The 18,922-nt window shown below is 45.7% G+C and overlaps 2 protein-coding genes across 4 annotated transcripts in view; one reads left to right on the top strand and one right to left on the bottom strand.

Annotated features, from left to right (window-relative positions):
- Positions 1-2: 2 nt before the first annotated feature.
- Positions 3-9,502, bottom strand: KIF20A (kinesin family member 20A). The gene is made up of 19 exons (XM_084780048.1): positions 9,359-9,502; positions 8,750-8,929; positions 6,806-6,895; positions 6,370-6,489; positions 5,686-5,824; positions 4,554-4,741; positions 4,344-4,473; positions 3,964-4,158; positions 3,756-3,867; positions 3,600-3,668; positions 3,248-3,391; positions 2,947-3,112; positions 2,513-2,674; positions 2,247-2,386; positions 2,043-2,145; positions 1,286-1,484; positions 1,023-1,114; positions 597-734; positions 3-365 (listed from the first exon to the last, which is right to left on the bottom strand). Exons 2-19 carry the CDS (start codon positions 8,909-8,911, stop codon positions 54-56), a joined length of 2,661 nt encoding a protein of 886 aa, XP_084636174.1. The 5' UTR covers positions 8,912-8,929; positions 9,359-9,502; the 3' UTR covers positions 3-53.
- A 247-nt stretch (positions 9,503-9,749) lies between these two features.
- Positions 9,750-18,922, top strand: part of BRD8 (bromodomain containing 8) — a 47,649-nt gene continuing 38,476 nt past the window's right edge. For all 3 annotated transcript variants that reach the window (XM_084780023.1, XM_084780024.1, XM_084780025.1), the window contains exons 1-3: positions 9,750-9,898; positions 10,902-10,998; positions 18,289-18,358. In XM_084780023.1, the coding sequence (XP_084636149.1) occupies positions 9,880-9,898; positions 10,902-10,998; positions 18,289-18,358 (186 nt within the window). In that variant the 5' untranslated portion in view covers positions 9,750-9,879. The remainder of the gene's footprint in view (positions 9,899-10,901; positions 10,999-18,288; positions 18,359-18,922) is intronic.

Consider the following 18,922-nt stretch of genomic DNA (forward strand, 5'->3'; position numbering starts at 1 on the left):
GAGCAGCTGACCAACCTCAGGGCAACAAGCTGTGCGTCTTCAGCCCCACAACTTTATTTTTTGCAAAAGGGAGATCTGAGTAAAGGAGAGTGCCGAGAGCGCAAGATCCGCGCATAAGGGCTGCTGCCTGTCGAGCTCTGGCAGGTAGGTGTTCGGGGAAGCAAGTTTCGAAGGAATGGTTTCTTTCCTGGGGGTTGGTGATTTGGCTGCTGGTTTTCCTGGTTTGCGCCCAGCCGCTTTTTGGCAGAAGCCTGGCCTTGAAGCACCAGCACGGTGTGGTACTGCTCGGCGATGCAGGCTGCCTTTTTCCGAAGGTCCAGCTTCACTAGCATCATGTTGTTCTGCAGCTCAGCCAGGGTCTGGTTCTAAGAACATTAAAGTTAGTATAGAGAAAACAAATACCAGGACTCCCAGCCTCTCCCTACATATCAAGTACCGTGTTCAATCTAAAGTGTGCATCTTTAAATCGATGAGAGTAGAGTGCCTGCTTAGCACCTAGAAGACTCTAGGGTCTCAAATTCCCCTCTCACATACACACTGGATTGGGCTAGAAAGGAGAGCAGGACCAAGGGGCAGGGTAGCTAGGCTGTCCTCACCTGTTTTATTAAGATGTCATCGCAGTTGGTCAAGGCTTGACGAAGTTTTCCTGCCCCAGTGCTGTGGCAGCAGGCCCTCTCTGCTGACTGGAGAGACTGTCCTAGTTTCTGAAGCTCTGTTCGTAGCAGCCTTATATTCTGAAAGTGTAGGAATTCGACTGTAGCCAACGGCAGCCATTTGAAGGCAGACTTAGGGAGGCTGGGACGGGGGGAGACTTAGCTAGTGATGGTACTTGCCCCCCAAGCTTGACAATCTGGGTGAAGTCCCAGGTGGAAAGAGAACCACTCTTCTGGCTTCTACATTACCATATACAAATAAATAAATGGAAAACAAAGCAAAAGGCTGGTTTTCTAAATGAAATAGCCTTTCTTCAGGACTCTGGCACCGAAACAAAAAACCCTTGAAAACAGAAAAAGTTTAACTACCTTCCGGCCCTCCTCTAACTTCTTATCCACGTCAGCGGTGAAGGGCGTGGCTGTGGGCGGCGGTTCCAACATTTGCTGATACTTCTGCAGCTCTGAGGAGGGAAACGTGGACTGTGTAGACACGTTTGATACATGGGTTTCCCACTTTGGGCCTTAACAGTAACAAGAAGGCCGTGAGGCCATATGCAGTCTAGAGTGAGATGTGGGTAGATAGCGCTTGGAGTTGGCCTCAGACCCGAGTCTGAACAGCCGCCCTTCCTCACCTTCAGTAGCAGAGTTCAGCTCTGCTTTGCACTGCTCTAGTTCAGCTTTAACCTCCTGCAGCTGCTGGGTGGAGGCGGAAGCTGCCAGCCTTTCTGACCGCCGCAGGGACAATTCAGAGCCCCCCAACTGTTGTGCCACTGGCTGCTGCTTGGCTTTCTGCAACAGAGTTTCTAGCTCTTCAATCTTTTGATCCCGCTCCTAAGAGGGAACAGAGAGCACAATTCTGTCCAGGATCAGACAGATATCAAGGAACCAGATTAAGTGAACATAAACTTTCTTGCCATTTGTGTTTGACATTAAGCCTATTAGCATACTTTCGTGGCAAACTAAACCCTGAATTTAAGCATGACACCTACAAGGCACTATGGGAAATTAATAATATATTCCTGTTCTTTCTAGAGTTTATAGAACTTAGTTTGAGGCCACACTGGTCTACATAGGAGTTGTGGGCTGGCTAAAGCTACAATCCTGAAATCCTGTCTCAAAAATACAGAAATAAGCTGTGGAGAAGGGGGATGGCAGGGACGTGCCTTTAATCCCAGCCCAGAGGCAGGCGATCTCCGAGCTCAAGGCCACTCTTGAACTGGTCCACAAAGCGAATTCTAGGATAGCCAAGTCTCTGTTACACAGAGAAACCCTGTCTTGAAAAGCCAAACCAATCAACCAAACACTTAAGTAAAAGTAAAAAATGTGTTTATCCCAACAACCAGGTGGCGGAAGTCTGAGTGGCAGCCTGACTGGCTGGGGCACGCTCACCTGAATCTCTTCTTGGTAAAAACTTGTCAGCGACTCCTTCAGGATCTTTAGCTTCTCTTCATATGTTTCCTCCAGCAGCTCCTTCTGGGTGTCCAAGTGTTCACTGTCAGACAAGGCTTGTGAGGAGGGAAGCCGGGAGCCACACCCTAACCCAGTCCCTCTGTCCCCATCACAGGGCAGAAGGGGTTGTCACTCAGCCAGCACCTGCACCACTGCTCCCGTTGCTGCATCTGTTCTACCATCTCGTTGCAAATTTCCTCACGGAGCTGCATCTCCAACTGCAGCTTTTCTTGACGTTCTTTTAAAAGTAGTGTTTTCATGGCTTCCACCACCTGGAGCAGCTCCTGAGAAGAACATGTCTGTGAGATCATGAGATTCTCCTGCACTAAAAAGGCCCAAGCCCCCCTGGAACACGCTGTGGAAATATACAGCCATCCCGCCGCTGGCCTAGAGCTTTCTTGTATTCTCACCTCCTTGCCATACATGGAGACGTCAGCTTCACTTTCAGGGTCGTCATCAAGGCCTGAGTCAGCCTTGTCCCCTTTCTTTAAGCCAGGGGAAACCTGGCTGTGCTCTTTGATGAGTGAATGCAGGGATGGGAGTCCCAGATGCACAGGTGGGGCATGCACAAGCTGGAGGAGGGGGAAAAAAATCTTAATTGACTCCTGTCTCTAGTTGCTAAGAGCTATTTTAAGATTGCCAATCCTGCTGGGTGGTGGTGGCACGTGCCTTTAATCCCAGCACTCTAGAGGCAGAGGCAGGTGGATCTCTATAAATTTGAGGCCATCCTGGTCTACAGAATGAGTCCAGGACAGTCAGCCACACAGTGAGGCCCTGTCTCAAAAACAAATAAAAAGATGGCCAGTCCAAAGTCAATACAATCATTATGCCTACAGCTTCTCACCTGGCTGGCCAGGGCTGAGAATTTGGCTACATGAAGAGTCTCATCATATGTAGATGCACAGGGATTCACATTGACAACCATACAGGAACGGCCTCGACCTGTGAAGAAGCCTTGGAACACACGAGTCAACTTGCTGTCGCGGAACGGAATCAGGTTCTGCTTTGACCTTGCATAGAACCAGACAAATAGTATTGTCAACATAACTGCAGCTCTTAGGGGGCACGTGATCCAAGCACCATCCTCAGCGCTGACCGGGGACTGAGCAAATTGCTAGGCCCCAGGCCCCCAGCCTACAGCTTACCGGTTCTGCTGATTCTGTCGCAGGGCAGCAATACAGCGGCCCAGGGTGTGCAAAGAAGTGTTAATGTTTCCTGCTTCCTTTAACCGCTCACCACTCTTTTGATCTTTGCACCGCTCTGAGCCAGCCAGATCACAGAGTGACAGTCTGGAATAAAGTATAGGTATATATGTGTATACATATATATATTATTATTATATTAAGGACCTCATAGCTTATAGAATTCCGGAAAGGGAAGGACCCACTAAAGCCTTTTGTATCCAAAGAAGGAAAACAATGAATTCCTTTGAGAACTTCCTTCTGCCCCCACAACCAGGTGGCCAAGATGATCAGATTTCTTAGCGGGAAAACTTACTCACTGATCTTGGGCACTATATCCCCTTCTCCCTGAAGGTGCAAGATTCTGATTGAGAAGATGCTATGACTGAAAAGGAAAAGAGAAAAATCACTAAGTCTTCCACGATCAGGGGGAGGACCACAGCTTCCTAGACAGTTAATTCTCACAACTTACCTGCGACTAGAGTTCTGGTTCAGATGGGTGCTGGCAAAGCTCTGGTTCTTACGGCCCACCTTCAAGAGTTTCCAGGCTTCCTCGATGTCTTGAACATGAATCCAATTGAGGTCTGGGGCCAAGAAAGAAAGATGGGAACACACAGCCCCCTTTCTAGTTCCCCCATACCCCTCCCGAGTCCCTGCGAACCTCTTCTGCCACTGCCTACCTTTCACGTAAGGATTGCCATTTTGATCCTCGCACAGCCGCAGTGTCTGTCGTTTATGCTGATGGCTAGGTGGCTCCAACAGGTCATAAAGCAATTCATTGTAGATCTCAAAGAAGGAGATCCAGACAGAGAAACGAATGTCTGCAGGGACACTTACTGGGACAGTGTCTGGCTGTGCCCATGAATGACTTGTTTCTGTGAGAAAAACCAACGCGTACGTCATTAACCATGGGGTGTTAATGACCGTCTTGCCTTGGTCTATAGGAACTTCAAAAGATGAAATTCAGGTTGCCATCGCTCACCGATACCCCTCACAGCTGCTGGGAGGAGGGAGTGGATGCCCACCACTGTGCAGCACAAAGCCCATGCATGGGACGTACCATCCAGCTGGCTACTGCTGGTGAACTGACTGGTGGAAGAGAGCCCAGCAATGCCACTGTCAAAGCTGCTGCTAGTACCCATCCGACTTTCAATGTGGACACGTTTTCTCAGGGAGGTGGACAGCTCCTCCTGAAGGGGCACAGAGAGAAGATAAGCACCCACCTTTGCTGAAACCTGTGCTCTTTATCCCAACTTCACAAATACGTCACCTCTTGGAGGCCTCCAGTTAGCAAGGACAGCTTCTTTTTCTCCTCCTGTCGAACTTGCTTGCTGTCTAGCCAGATTACTTCGTTGGACAATAAGGGCTTCAGATCAGGTGTTGGATGAAGTTGGCCTTGGAGACTATTAAAGATGAGAGCCAGGGACCGAGGCAGAATCCCCCCATCCTTAATAGTACCTGGAATAGTATTACAGATAGTATCTTTCACTTTAGGGTATCAAAAGGCAAAGACAATCTATAAGATTGCTTGTTGGATGCCTGTTGTGCACTGTGTAATCAAACGCTGATTTTTGTACCCAGAGACCAGGTTGCAGTCAAGACTTTGGCACTGTCTTTTTTTTTTTTTTTTGGAGACAGCGTTTCTCTGTGTAGCCTTGGCTGTCCTAGACTCACTTTGTAGACCAGGCTGGCCTCAAACTCACAGAGATCCACCTGCCTCTGCCTCCCGAGTGCTGGGATTAAAGGCATGCGCCACCACGCCTGGCATGGCACTGTCATATTATGAGGCATCTCCTGTCATCATATGTTGTACACATTGTTCTCCATCACCTTCTGATTCGTCAAATAAAGACCTGAATGGCCAATAGCTGGGCAGGAGATTAAGACAGGACTATTGATCCCAGAGAGACAGATAGACAGAAACAGAGTGAGTGTCTCAGGTGGAGACTGAGAGGAGTCACCATCAGGACACGGATGAAGAAGGTAGAGCCAGGGTGAGACTAAGAGCAGGTAACAGGCCACGTGGCTGAGATGTAGGCCGGGCCAATATTGTTGGGTTAGAATAGCTTAGTATATGCCCAGCTATAGTGCCTGAAGCTTTTGATAAATATAAAGGTCAGGCTGGAGAGATGGCTCAGAGGTTAAGAGCACCAACTGCTCTTCCAAAGGTCCTGAGTTCAATTCCCAGCAACCACATGGTAGCTCATAGCCATCTATGAGATCTGATATCCTCTTCTGGTTTACATGCAGGCAGAACATTATATACATAATAAATAAATAAATCTTAAATATATAAATAAAATGTAAAGGTCTCTGTGTCATTATGCAGAGCTAGGACAGACATAGAAAAACCATACTTTGACAGATGCCAGTTAGCAAGCCTCCTGAAGCTTACTCCTTACCTTGAATCGTGTAGGTTTTCCCCGAGTTGGTGACTCCGTACGTGTATATGAGCCAGTTCTGCCCTTTGAGTACATCCTTTACCATCTCCTTCACGGTCAGGTTAAAGAAGGGCGCCTGTCCCACTTCTGGCCCAAATATCTAGAAACAGACCAGTTTCTCAGAGGGCGCACTTCACCTGCCGCAGGCCTCCTGGGCAGGGCTGGCAGATACAGCCCTACTCTGAAGACCACTCAAGCTAGTGTTCCTGCTGGACCCCACCCGTCCCTAAATGCTGAAGACTCAGCCACTCTCGGCTAGTCCCTTTCACTCAGAGTAAACACTTAAGGACTGCTCGTAATGTGATGCTGCGCGCACAGGGATAATGTAAGTTGGATGTAAGCCTGGGTTTGGAAATGGATGGGTCCAGACCCTAGCTCTGTCCCTACCATTAACGAGCTCTATAGCTCCAGCAAATTTACCTTCACTGTAGTACGTGCCACAGTACTCTTCTCAGGGAGAAGACGGGTATAGTAATACAACACCAGTGGAAACTGATGTGCATAAACTCCCTGACACACTGACTGGCACATAACAAGTTATAGATAGACACACTCAAAGAACCGACACTCAAGTAGAATCTTTTAAAGAAGAAATAAAACCTCCCGTAAGTGCTGGGTTTTTGTTCAGACACTAGCATTGCATACCTGGGAAAAGGTGAATTTGTGGGTGGCTTGACCAATTCCCCTCTCATTGCTCTTCAAGGCAAAGGAGTCTTTGGGTGCTTGTAGCAGAAGGGTTTCATTATTCTCAATATGGACACAGCCCTGAGAAGGTAGAAAGTAGAGGCTAGCAGAGTAAAGAAAAATTCCTGGGGCTGGGCGTGGTAGCATAAGCCTTCAATCCCAGCACTTGGGAAGCAAAGGCAGGCGGATCTCTGTGAGTTTGAGGCTAGCCTGGTCCACAAAATGAGTTCCAGGACAGCCAAGGCTACACAAGAGAACCTTGGAAAGGGGGAGGGAAGAAGAAGAAGAAGAAGAAGAAGAAGAAAGAAAGAAAGGAAGGAAGGAAGAAAAAAGCAGCCGCAGCAGCCACATCCTGGGAGCCTCTCTTGTTCTACACCAACCCACCTTAAATCCTTACCTGATCCTCCTGTCGGTCTAACTCAGAAGTTAAGAAGGGTCTGATTCGAAGGAAAACTTTCACCTTCTCTGTAGTGTCCTCAAATGGAGCCTGTAACAAATTCCAGAGATTCCAGACCGCACACAGAATTAACCTCGAGGCAAATGGCAAACAGCCTAGTTCCTAGGAAGCGTGCTGCCACTCCCTCATTCCATCTTAAGTGGCCCTGTGCAGCTGTTCTTTGCTTCCACAATCACTCTTGCTCACATGAACTATGTTACCCTTTCCTGTTTCATCACTGCCCTGTAAACCTGGCTTGCTGTCTCAATGATCAGAGTTAGAAATGGTTGATACTTGAAAATCAGCATGGACCGTATGGTGATGTGTGCTTGTCCCAACACCTAGTAGTAGGTGGGGAGAGGGAGATCAGAAATTTAAAGCCAGATATGGCTGCAAATACTATGTCAAAGTAAATAATTTTTAGTTAAAGGCAATTGTGAGCCATCCAACATTGGTGGTGTGACACTAACTTGGGTCCTCTGGAAAAGCACAAAGGACTCTTGACCCTGAGCCATCTCTCCAGCTGATAAACATTCTTTCAAAGCTCAGTAATGAAAACAGAGTTAGTGAGCCTGGCGCAGTGGCACACACCTATAATCCCAGCACTTAGGGAGGCAGAGAGATCTCTATGAGTTCAAGGCCAGTCTGGTCTGCAAAGTGAGTCCGGGACAGCCAAAACTACACAAAGGAAAGAAACCCTCTCAAAAAAAAAAAAAAAAAAAAAAAAAAAAAACCAAAAACAAAAATAAATAAAAATTGAGTTAGTAGCCAAGCGTGGTGGCGCACACTTTTAATCTCAGCACTCAGGAGGCAGAGGCAGGTGGATCACTGCGTTCGAAGCCAGCCTGGTCTACAAAGTGAGTCCAGGACAGCCAAGGCTACACAGAGAGACCCTATCTTGAAAAAAAAATTGCCTTAGTGAAATGGCTCATCTTGCTGAACAAGCCTGCTAACTTGAGTTCAACAACAGGAATCCATATAAAGACTGAGGAGAACTGACTCTGACTTCCACATGTGTGTATCTCCCCATCATACATACATACGTGCAACAGTAAGAATGTGCATGCCTGAATTGAATCTGAGCCTCAAACTTATCATTAATAACCAGAAGACCATGAACAAGTTCTGAGTGAATCATATGAAGAATGAAGTTTAACAGCAACCACTCCGTTTATTCAGCAGGTATTTAGAGAATGTCCCTGCGTTCCCAAGGACACTGAATTCTAACTGTGAAAAACATCTTGCCAAGCATAGGGCAGCCCCCTCCAACAAACAGATGCTCCCAAACATCAATAGTGCTGTAACTGAGAATCTTTGGCCTTGCAAAAGAAAGGCTAAAACAATGGCTGCCAGGATTTATTACTGAAACAAGAATTCCATTTTACCCACTTAAGGCCAGCATGCTTCTCTGCAAACAATTGTGTGTGGTGCTGATATATGAACCCAGAATATACCAAACATGCATTCCCACATCTGCCATCCTTGTACCTGTCATTTAACAGAAATAGTCTGTGTGTTAGAGAAATAAGCTTATTCTTCATCAGTTAACGGAAACCATGCTGCACTTGGAGTATTGTATTTCATGGATATGATGCCAATAATATTCTTACGGATACAGATTCCATTTTTCACTTGTTTTGTTTTGTTTTTGAGACAGAGGTGCTCTGTGTAGTCTTGGTTTGTCCAGGAACTCAATGCGTAGACCAGGGCTGGCTTTGAACTCACAGAGATCCGCTTGCTTCTGCCTCCCAAATGCTGGGATTAAAGGCGTGCACCACCACACTGCCTGGCTTTTAAATTGATCTTTCATTTCATTACTGGCCTTTGATCTCATACTACCTTGTATAAAGAACTATTAATCTGAAGATACCACTTTCTGCCCCTAACGTCACTTAACTCCTTTACCTGTTTGTCCTCCAGACAGGGGGAGATGACAGAGCAGTCTGACAACAGGTCCTTTCGGATCACAGACCTCAGATCTGCAGCTGTAGATTCAAACACGGGGGAGACCACAACGTCTTCATCAGACAGTAAGCCCTCTGGCGGAGACAGGATCCCGTGAGACATGACAGAGTCGGTCTATGTCTAAAACCAGACAAAAGCAGATGGGTGGAAGGACATTAACGCTCAGAAACTGCAAGCCTGTGGGCTAAAAACAATCCCCTCGTTCTGCCAGGAGAGACGCCCTTGCTTAGGACACTCGGTCACGTCTATACAGCTTATCAGCCAAGGGGGAAGAGAACGAGAACAAATAATCCAGCCCGAGGCTGTGTTTCTGAAGGCGAACAGACACCGAGACAGATCTAGCTCTAAAAGCAGAGGGCCACGCTCCACATAGGCTGTCTATAGCCCCGCCAGGGCAGGTGTGGGTCCGTCTCCCTAGGGTACTTTTTCAACCTCCCTCCAAGACCACGGGGAGAGCTCGGGAATTACGGAAAACACAGGAGGAGCCTCCAGGAACCATGCCACGCGGGCAAGAGCTGATAACCCGGGCTCCAGCCCAGCAGCACTCACCCGAGGACGGCCCGGTCCGCCTCGCAGCTTCTCGGATCCCAGCTCCCACCGAGTTGCAGAACGGCGACTCCCGCTACCGGAGAGCGCAACTCCGCCCACGAGGAGCAGCTTTGTTCCTCTTACAATGTTTTAAATTGCGCGCTGAGCTCGTCCGGCCAATCAGAAAGCGAAGCCTGAAGGACCCAATCACCAAAAGGTAGGGGCGGAGCCAGCCGGGAGGGAGCCTGCGTCCAGTGTGGGTCTGGGTTACCAACTGTCACGAGTTCCTAGTTGTTTGTTATGGGATTCCTCTCAGTTAAAACTCTAGATCTAGGCGTTTCGTTTTTGAGGCTTCGTCTCTGATCCCTTGTCCGTTATTAGTTTAAAAAGAAAAAAAAATTTTTCCCCCCCTAAAGGGACTTCGTTTTAGGGCAAACGGACCCACCCACATTACCCAGGAGGCACCGCGAACGGACTCTGGCGTACTGTATTTCCCAGAGTGCCCCGCGTCTCTCGCAAGCGTTGAAGAAGTGGGAGCCAAGATGGCGACCGGGACAGGCAGTGAGTATCGTAGCTGCTTCTACGTTCAAGGCCTTTCGTAGAGTCCAGGCTAGGCATCCCGTTTTCCTCACGCATGGAGGGATTGGCGGGGTGTGGGTTGTCAGAGGGCGCCGTCTGCGGAGGCCGGCCTGCCGTGGCGCTCTCGGGCTCCTCCGCCTGCTTTCTAGTGTAGGAGGGGAAGGGAGGCTGCAGCGAGCAGCCCAGGAAGCCTTTGTGCGCGCCGCTGTGTACGGTAGAACATAAAGGCAATGTCGACTGGCCGGCGGCTCGGTCGCTTATCTAACCGAGCTGTGTGAAGCGGTCGGGATGATATCTTGTTAACTGGGCGTTCTCTGCCCCCGGGGAAAATTCGCTTCGTGTATTTCCGCCATTTTTCAGTTTCACTGACGAACTGTTTTCATAAAACCCGACAGTTGAGGAGGGGGCGGGGCTGAGGTGTAAACAACTTTATGCAAAGAAGGAGGTGGGCAGTGGGAGCCGGTGGCCGCAGGGAATCTTGGGAAGTAAGCCTGCGTTCAAACTGAAAGTTGTTAAAACCGGATTTTCTAAGGAGGGCTTTATTTTAACGTAATGCTACCATTTTTTTTTTTTTTAATTTAAAGCAGACCTTGAAGCCATGGCATTTAAACAAACAAAATGTTCCATAAATGTGGATTCAGAGAAAGGTATCCTGGCCTATAATGGTGGTATTTCATTGGAATGGTGAAAAATCAAGATTTGGTGATAGTAATTTATTGTAGTAGTTCACATTGTTGGAACAAGTTCGAGATTTGCTTATTTTGAGGCAGGCTTTTGTTGTGTGACTGACCCTGGCTGGCCTGGAACTCACTGTGCAGACCAGGCTAGTTTCACACTGAAGTCTGGCTGCTTCTGCTGCCTGAGATCCAGGACTAAGACTTCCCCCTTGGCCTGCGGTCATATGGCATAACAGGCTTTTAGATGTGCTAGTTTAGTTTTAGATGAACTAGCTCAGCGGCTGTTTCTAAGCCTACTTTATTCACAGAGCACAAGCTGCTGAGTACTGGCCCGACAGAGCCATGGTCCATCCGAGAGAAGTTGTGTTTAGCATCGTCTGTCATGAGGAGTGGAGATCAGAACTGGTAAGGAATCAATCCAAGCTGGCTGGTTTCTTGAGCTGTAGAACTGAGTACCTCTTTCTTTTTTTGTTTTCGTTTGGTTGGTGTTTGGTTTGGTATTTATTTTATTTTATATTTTATTTTGTGGAACCCTGGTAATCTTAGAATTCACACTACAGACCAGGCCGGCCAATATTGGAATTTAAGGTGTGTGCCATCAAGCTAGCCAGGAGTATTTTTCACTGCAGTGTGTTCCTTTACTAAGTTACAGCTTTATGAAAATCCAAGTCACACACCATGAAATGGGCCTACTAAAAGTGAAAAATCTGATGCTATTTTCACAAAGTTGTGCAGCCATCCCTGCAATCTAATTAAAGATTTTTTTTTTAAATGCCTGGCAGTGGTGGCGCATGCCTTTAATCCCAGCACTTGGGAAGCAGACACAGACAGATCTCTCTGAGTCCAAGGCCAGCCTGGTCTACAAATCAAGTCCAGGACAGCCAAGGCTATACAGAGAAACCTTGTTGTCTCGAAAAACAAACAAAAAAGGCTGGTGCTATGGCTCAGTGGTTAAGAGCATTGCTTGCTGTTTCAGAAGTCTTGAGTTCAATTCCCAACAACCACATAGCAGCTCCTGACCATCTATAAAAAGAGATCTGATGCCCTCTTCTGGCATGCAGGTGTACACACAGACAGACCATTCATATGTAAATGGATTTTTAAAAAAATAGTATAGCCCAGGCAGGCTCTCTGCTGTTTCAGCATATCCTACTAATTTGTGTCACCTGAACTACAAGTTTGTTTGTTTTCAAATAATGTAGCTCTGGTTGTCCTGGAATTCACAGATACCTTCCTGCTTCTGTCTCCTGAATACTAAGATTAAGTGTGAGCCACTACAATGAGCTAAATTCTTTTTTTTTTTTTTCTTCTTTTAGTCAAGCTAGCTTCAAACTCGCTATGTAGCCTAGGATGGATGATACCCTTAAGCTCCTGACCCTGCCTCTACCTTCTGAATACTATGATTTCAGGCATGTGCCACGAGGCACATTCATTCATGCTAAGCAAGTACACTACCAATTGAACTGTATTCCCATTCCCTCCAGTTTCTTTTTTTGTTTGGTTGGGTTGTTTTGTTTTGTTTTGTTTTCAGAGACAGGGTTTCTCTATGTTATCCTGGCTGTGCTGCACTCACTTTGTTCTGCCTCAAACTCCCAGCAACCCACCTGCCCCTGCCTCCTGAGTGCTGGGATTAAAGGTGTGTGCCACCTCCAGTTTCTTTATTTACATCATTACTATTTCTTTTATAGTAGCTGTACTAATAAGTCGCCTCATTATAGATTTTCTTTCACAATTATTCGTGTGTTTGCGTGCATGCAAGTGTGGATGGAGGTCAGAAGACAGCTTGCAGGATTGCTCTGGGGATCAAACTCAGATCATTAGACATGTTTCTCTTGTCTTTACCAGCTGAGCCAATTCAGTGTGCCTTGTTGGGTTTTTGTTTTATTTTGTTTTTCTTTTTTAAAGGTTTATTATTTATTGTGTATACAGTGCTCTGCCTGCATGTACACCTGCAGGCCAGAAGAGGGCATCAGATCACATTATAGATGGTTATGAGCCAACGTGGTTGCTGGGAATTGAACTCAGGACCTCTAGAAGAGCAGTCAGTGCCCTTAACCTCTGAACTGTCTCTCCAGCCCTTTTTTTGTCTTTTAAGACAGGGTCAGTACATATAGTCCAGGCTGGCCTAGATCACAGTGATTCCCCTTTCAGCCTTCTCACAAGGAATTATAGAATAGAGCCATCACATCTAGTTGCTTATTGTTTGGGGGGGGGGTTGTTTTGTTTTGTTTGTTGTTTTTTTTTCCCCCTTGGCAAGGTTTCTTTTCTGTGTAGCCCTGACTGATCTGGAACTCACTCTGTAGACCAGGCTAGATCTGAACTCACAGGCATCCACCTGTCTCTGCCCCTGGAGTGCTGAGATAAAAGGAGTGTGCCACCACCATCCTGCACCTATTTTTGTTTTGGTACTCATTTCTCTGATGAACTGTGTGTGATAATGAAGATCTTTTCGTGTGGCTATATAGACATTACATATCTATGGAAGATTTTGCTCAGATTTTTGTTCTTTGTGCTGGGTTGGACTTCTTTCTGTAATTGCATTATAATTCCTTGTGTATTCTAGGTGCTAATCGTTTAATTTGCAACTATTTCTCCTATTTTGTATATTATCTTTATACTTAAAAAAAAAAAACCAATCTGGGGTTTTTTATTTTATTTTAAGACAGGGTTTCTCTATATAGCATTGGGTGCCCGGACTTGCTTTTGTAGACCAGGCTGGCCTTGAACTCACAGAGATCTGCCTACCTCTGCCTCCCAAGTGCTGGCAATAAAGGTGTTACCACCAAGCCTGGCTAAGAAACAGTCTTTTAATTACTTATTTTCTTTGTATGAGTTTTGCCTGCATGTATGTCTGTAACATATGTATAAGCTAAAGAGGGTGTGAGATCCCCGGAACGAAGTTACAGATGATTTTGAGCCACTGTGTAGGTACTGAGAATTAAACCCAGGTCCCCTGGAGGAGCAGCCAGTGATCTTAACTGCTGACTTATTTCTCCAGCAAGTCTTCATACTTTTTTGATTGGTATTGTTTACAACACAAAAGTTTTGAAGCCTTTTTTTTTCCAAGCTGGCTACATCAACCAGGCTGGCCTGAAACTCACAGATCTGCCTGCCTCAGCCTCCCAAGTGCTGCAATCATAGGTGTGAGCCACTAGGTCAAGCCAAAAGATTTTTGTGCCCCTCTGTCTGTCTGTCTGTCTGTCTGTCTGTCTGTCTTTCTTATTTCTTTAAGATTTTATTTATGTATATGAGTATTCTATCTGCATGTACACCTACAGGCCAGAAGAGGGCATAGATGGCTATGAGCCACCATGTGGTTGCTGGAAATTGAACTCAGAACCTCTGAAAGACCAGCTAGTGCTCTTAACTGATGAACCGTCTTTCCAGCACCCCAGCCAAAAATGTTCAATGATACAGTGTAGTTTCTTCTGTTGCTTTGCTTGAGAATAAGCTAGGAATTTACCTGTTTTGTTTGTTTGCTTGTTGGCTTTTGCTATTAAAAAAGTATCTTTTAATTATCATTATTTTGTGTGCATCAGTGTTTTGCCTGCATGTATGCATGTGTACCATGTGCTTGCCTGGTGCCTTTGGAAGTCAGAAGTCATTGAACCCTTAGGGACTGGGGTTTCACAGGTAATTGTGAGCTACTGTGTGTACTGGGAGATAGACCTGGATTATCTGCAAAACCAGTAAGTTCTCTTAACCACTGAACCAACTCTTTGGCCCTGTACTATTTATATTTTTTGGCATTTAGTTATGGGGAGGGGGGGTTCCTGGGATCAAACTCAGGTTGAGAGGCTTTTAGAACAAGCACCTTACTTCGTGAGCTATCTTGTTGGCCCTGGATTTCTTTCTTTTTTCTTTTTTTAGAGAGCATTTTTATTCTTTTAGTGTGTGTGTATGTGTGTGTGTGTGTGTGTGTGTGTGTGTGTAATGTGGATGGAATACAGGTGCTCTTGGAGGTCAGAGGCATTGGGTCCTTCTGGAGCTGGAGTTTGAAGCTACTGTCAGCCCCTCATAGGCACCAGGCACTGAACACAGGTCCTCCGCAAGAGCATTCCATGGTCTTAACCTCTAGTCATCTCTCTAAACCATTTTTGTTCTTGAAACTGCCTGGCTCTAGTCTAGCTGGAACTCACTATGTAGACTAGGCTGACCTTAGCTGCTTCCCAAGGGTTAGAATTAGAGGCAAGCACTACCCTGCCTAGTATGATTTATTTTAAAGACAGGACCAAAATCACACAGCCTTGAATTCATAGGTGCTGTCCTGCCACAGCCTCCAAAATTGCTAGGATTATAGGCATGTACCACCATACCCAGGCAACCTTTCAATTTGTTGTTGTTGTTTTTGGAGGCAGGGTTTCTCTGTGTAGCCTTGGCTGTCTCAGACTCACTTTGTAGATGAAGCTAGCCTCGAACTCACAGTGATCTGCCTGCCTCTGCCTCCTAGAGTACTGGGATTACAAGCATGTACCAGCACACCTGGCTACCTTTCAATTTTCTTAAACTTTATAATCAAATAGTTTCTTTTTAAGACATATTTTCATGGATTGTTTGCTTGTTTTAAAGACAGGCCTGGATATGTGGTCTAGGCTGTCTTGAACTCACTGTTGGCCCAGCCTGGCCTAGAAATCTTAGTGGTTCCTCATCATGGAACCTGAACTTGCTATGAGTCAAGGATCACCTTAAACTTGATCCTCGTACCATACCCAGCTCAAGTATAATGGAAAATCTAGCTGGTGTGGTGCCATGCCTGTAATCCCCGCTGGACAGGGGAGACAAGAGGACCAGGAATCCTAGGGTAGCCTGAGCTCCATGAGACCTCTCCTTATAAAAGAAAACAAAACCAAAAAAGCAAACATAGGCCAGAGATGAAGTTCAGTTGGTAAATGCTTACCTAAGATGCTCGAGCCTCTAGATAAACTGGCTGTGAATGTGTGTTTCTAGAATCAGTATGTGGGAGGAGGTAGAGAGAGGTAGGTCATCCTTAGCTATAAGTTCATACATGAGACTGACTAAACCCCACAAATTTTAACCATGTAGATGAGTTTATAAAATTACCAGCACCATGGGGCTACAGAGATGGCTCAGAGGTTAAGAGCACTGGCTGTTCTTTTGAAGGTTCTGAGTTCAATTCCCAGCAACCACATGGTGGCGTAAACATCTGTAATGAGATCTGGTGCCCTCTTCTGGCCTGCAGGCATACATGCAGGCAGAATACTGTATAAATAAGTAATAAATAAATCTTTTTAAAAATTATCAGCACCAGTCAAATTTTTGTATGCAACTTTTGTCTTTATTGAATTAACTGTACTGTGTATATATATTTTCGGATTGGGTCTCATTGTGTAGCTCTGACTGACCAGGAACTTGCCTTGTAAACTGCACTGACCTTGAGTGATCGTTTGCCTCTGCATCCCAAGTGCTGGGATTACAGGCCTACATCTCCATGCCTGGCCAACTGTCATACTTTTCAAGCAATTTTTTAAGAGATAATTCTGCTTTAAAAACAATCAAATCTAGTCTTTTGCCTCCTCCCAAATGTCATTGATAGTAAACAATTCAAAAAGAAGGCATCACTGTAGTTTAATTGTTTCAGTCTTTTGTTCTGTAATATATAACAGTATCTCATATCTCAGTCATAAAATTTAGGGAAACACTTGTTCTTTTGTTTGTTTGTTGTTTTTATTTTTTGGGACAGGGTTTCTCTGTGTAGCCTTGGCTGTCCTGGACTCGCTTTGTAGACCAGGCTGGCCTCGAGCTCACAGCAAATCTACCTGTCTGCCTCCTGAGTGCTGGGATTAAAGGCGTGTGCCACCCCCCACACCCCACCAACACTTGAATTCTTTACTTGAAACAATATATGTCTCATTGACATGTGTTAGTTGATTATAAAGGTTTGATTTTTGTGCTAGCCTCCAAATCTCTATATGGCTCAACCTTACCTGATCGTGAGCTCAATATTTTATCTCTCTGTTGATTGTTAGGATCATATGTATGCACTAACACCCAGCTAGAGAATATTTTAATTACAGAAAATTGTACATAGACTGGCTCGTGTCTTTTAACTCATTGGCTATGACCTTGCCTTTGTTCGTTTTGTTACTTTGGTTATAGATATGGTCTAGTATTTGTTTTTCCTCTGTCAGGAAGATAATGAAGAGGTTTAACGTGGTTAAAGAGCCTGATTGATCAAAATACTCTTGGCGGGTTGGTTTGGTTTGGTTTATTTTGACATGGAGTTTCACTTTGTAGCCCTGACTGCCTGACTGGCCATATAGAGCAGTGCTCTGCTATTTTGGGCCCAGGGTTGGGGTGGGTGATGACGGTGATGATAGGGTCTTGTTTTTAGTTCTGGAGGGTCTGGTAGTCATTGTGTAGCTCAAGCTAGCCTCAAACGTGAGATAGTCTTCCTGTCTCACACTCTCTTCTGTTAGAATTATAAGCATACATTGTATACAGTAAAAATACTTAACACAATTTAAATGACTGGGCATCTGGTGCACACCTTTAATCCCAGCACTCAGGATTCTGAGGCAGCTGGATCTCTGAGTTTGAGGCCAGCCTGGTCTACATAGTGAGTTCCAGGACAGCCATGGATGCTTCACAAAGAAGCCCTGTCTCTTTAAAAAGAAAGAAAGAAAGAAAGAAAGAAAGGAATTAAGTGTTAATAAAAGTATTTAAATATAGTTTCATAATGAGGGTTAAGAGATAAAGGGTCTCAGAAGGAAAGATGAGAACAGAGGTATAGGTTTCTCAAAAAGCAGTCATAAGAGTAAGATATACCAAATATGGGTACTGGTTTCTCAAGAATGGCCGAGGAGCCAATTTTTAAAAGACTGGGGAGCTGGCTGCGGTGATGCACACTGTAATCCCAGCACTGTGAGAGGCAGAGGCAGGCCTGGTGTAAGCGGGCCCAGGACAGCGTGAGCTACACAGAGAAAACCCTGTCTCAAAAAAACCAAAACCAGAACCAGAAAAATTCAGATGGGGGATATAGTTTGGTTATATTGTATTTGCCTACATATTTGAGGCCCTGGATTCATTGAAATATTTTTCTAGCATTTAAAGTTTCTTTTAATGGCATTTTTATTTATTGTGCATGTGTGTGTATAGGTAGATGCAAGCCACTGTGCATGGTGTGGTGGTTAGAGAACAAGTTGTAGGAGTTGATAGTTCTACCCTGTAGATTCGGGGGCGGGGTTCAGACCATCAGGGTTGGCAGCAAGTGCCTTTACCCCCTGGCTGTTTCCTGAGCCCCTGAACTGCTTTTTGAATAGTTGTGTCATTTTCCATAGTCGGGTAGTTCAGAGCTAGAGGTGTAACTCTGGTGGACCACTTGCCTGATGTGCACTAGTGAGTGTTTGTTTTGTATTCCCAGCACTGAAAAGTAAATAGAGTTAATCATAAAGGATAGGTATTCTGGAAGACTTCTCAGTAGCAATTGTTTGTTTGTTTGAGACAGGGTCTCTCTGTGTAGCCTTGGCTGTGCTGCACTCACTTTGTAGACCAGGCTGGCCTCAAACTCACAGCGATCCACCTGCCTCTGCCTCCCGAGTGCTGGGATTAAAGGCTTGGGCCACCACCGCCAGCTAGCAATTTTTATTCTGTGATCTCTAAACTTCACACTCAGTGTACCTCTGCCACCTACATTTTTTCTGTTTGATATACAATAAGGCTTTTCTCATTTTGCAGGGTATCAGTTAGCAGAGCAATCAAGCCCTTCGCAGAACCTGGCCGCCCTCCAGACTGGTTCTCTCAAAAAGTAAGTTACCAGTCAGACCCTTCTTTATACTCACTGGAATATGAAATTGGTTCTTTACCAGGCTCTGCCTTGTTGCTTACAAGGTTTTCTGTATCATGAAAGGGAGAATAACTTAGAATGCTAAAGGCTGGATGCCGTAGCACATGCCTATAATTCCAGCAATTGGGAGATAGGCAGGTATATACCAACACTGCATGAGACCAGCCTGGTTTACATGATGACCCCGCCTCAAAAACCAAAGGAAGCCAGGCCTGATGGCGTACTCCTGTAATCCCAGCACTCAAGGAGGCAGAGGCAGGTGGATAGCTGTGAGTTTGAGGCCAGCCTGGTCTACAAAGCAAGTACAAGACAGACAAGGCTACATAGAGAAACTCTGCTTGGGGGTGGGGAGACAGAGGGGAAAGAAAGGAAATCATGGTTGGGGAGGGGGCTCAGGGGTTAAGGTATTGGCTGTACAAGCACAAGGACTGGAGTTTGGATCCTTAAACCCACTTAACATGCCAAGAAGGCATGGCAGCCCAGCAGGTACCACACTGTTTGGAATATAGAGGCAGTAAGTGATCC

Source organism: Acomys minous (genome assembly GCF_964271855.1).
Source record: "Acomys minous genome assembly, chromosome: 4".
Lineage (NCBI taxonomy): Eukaryota > Metazoa > Chordata > Mammalia > Rodentia > Muridae > Acomys > Acomys minous.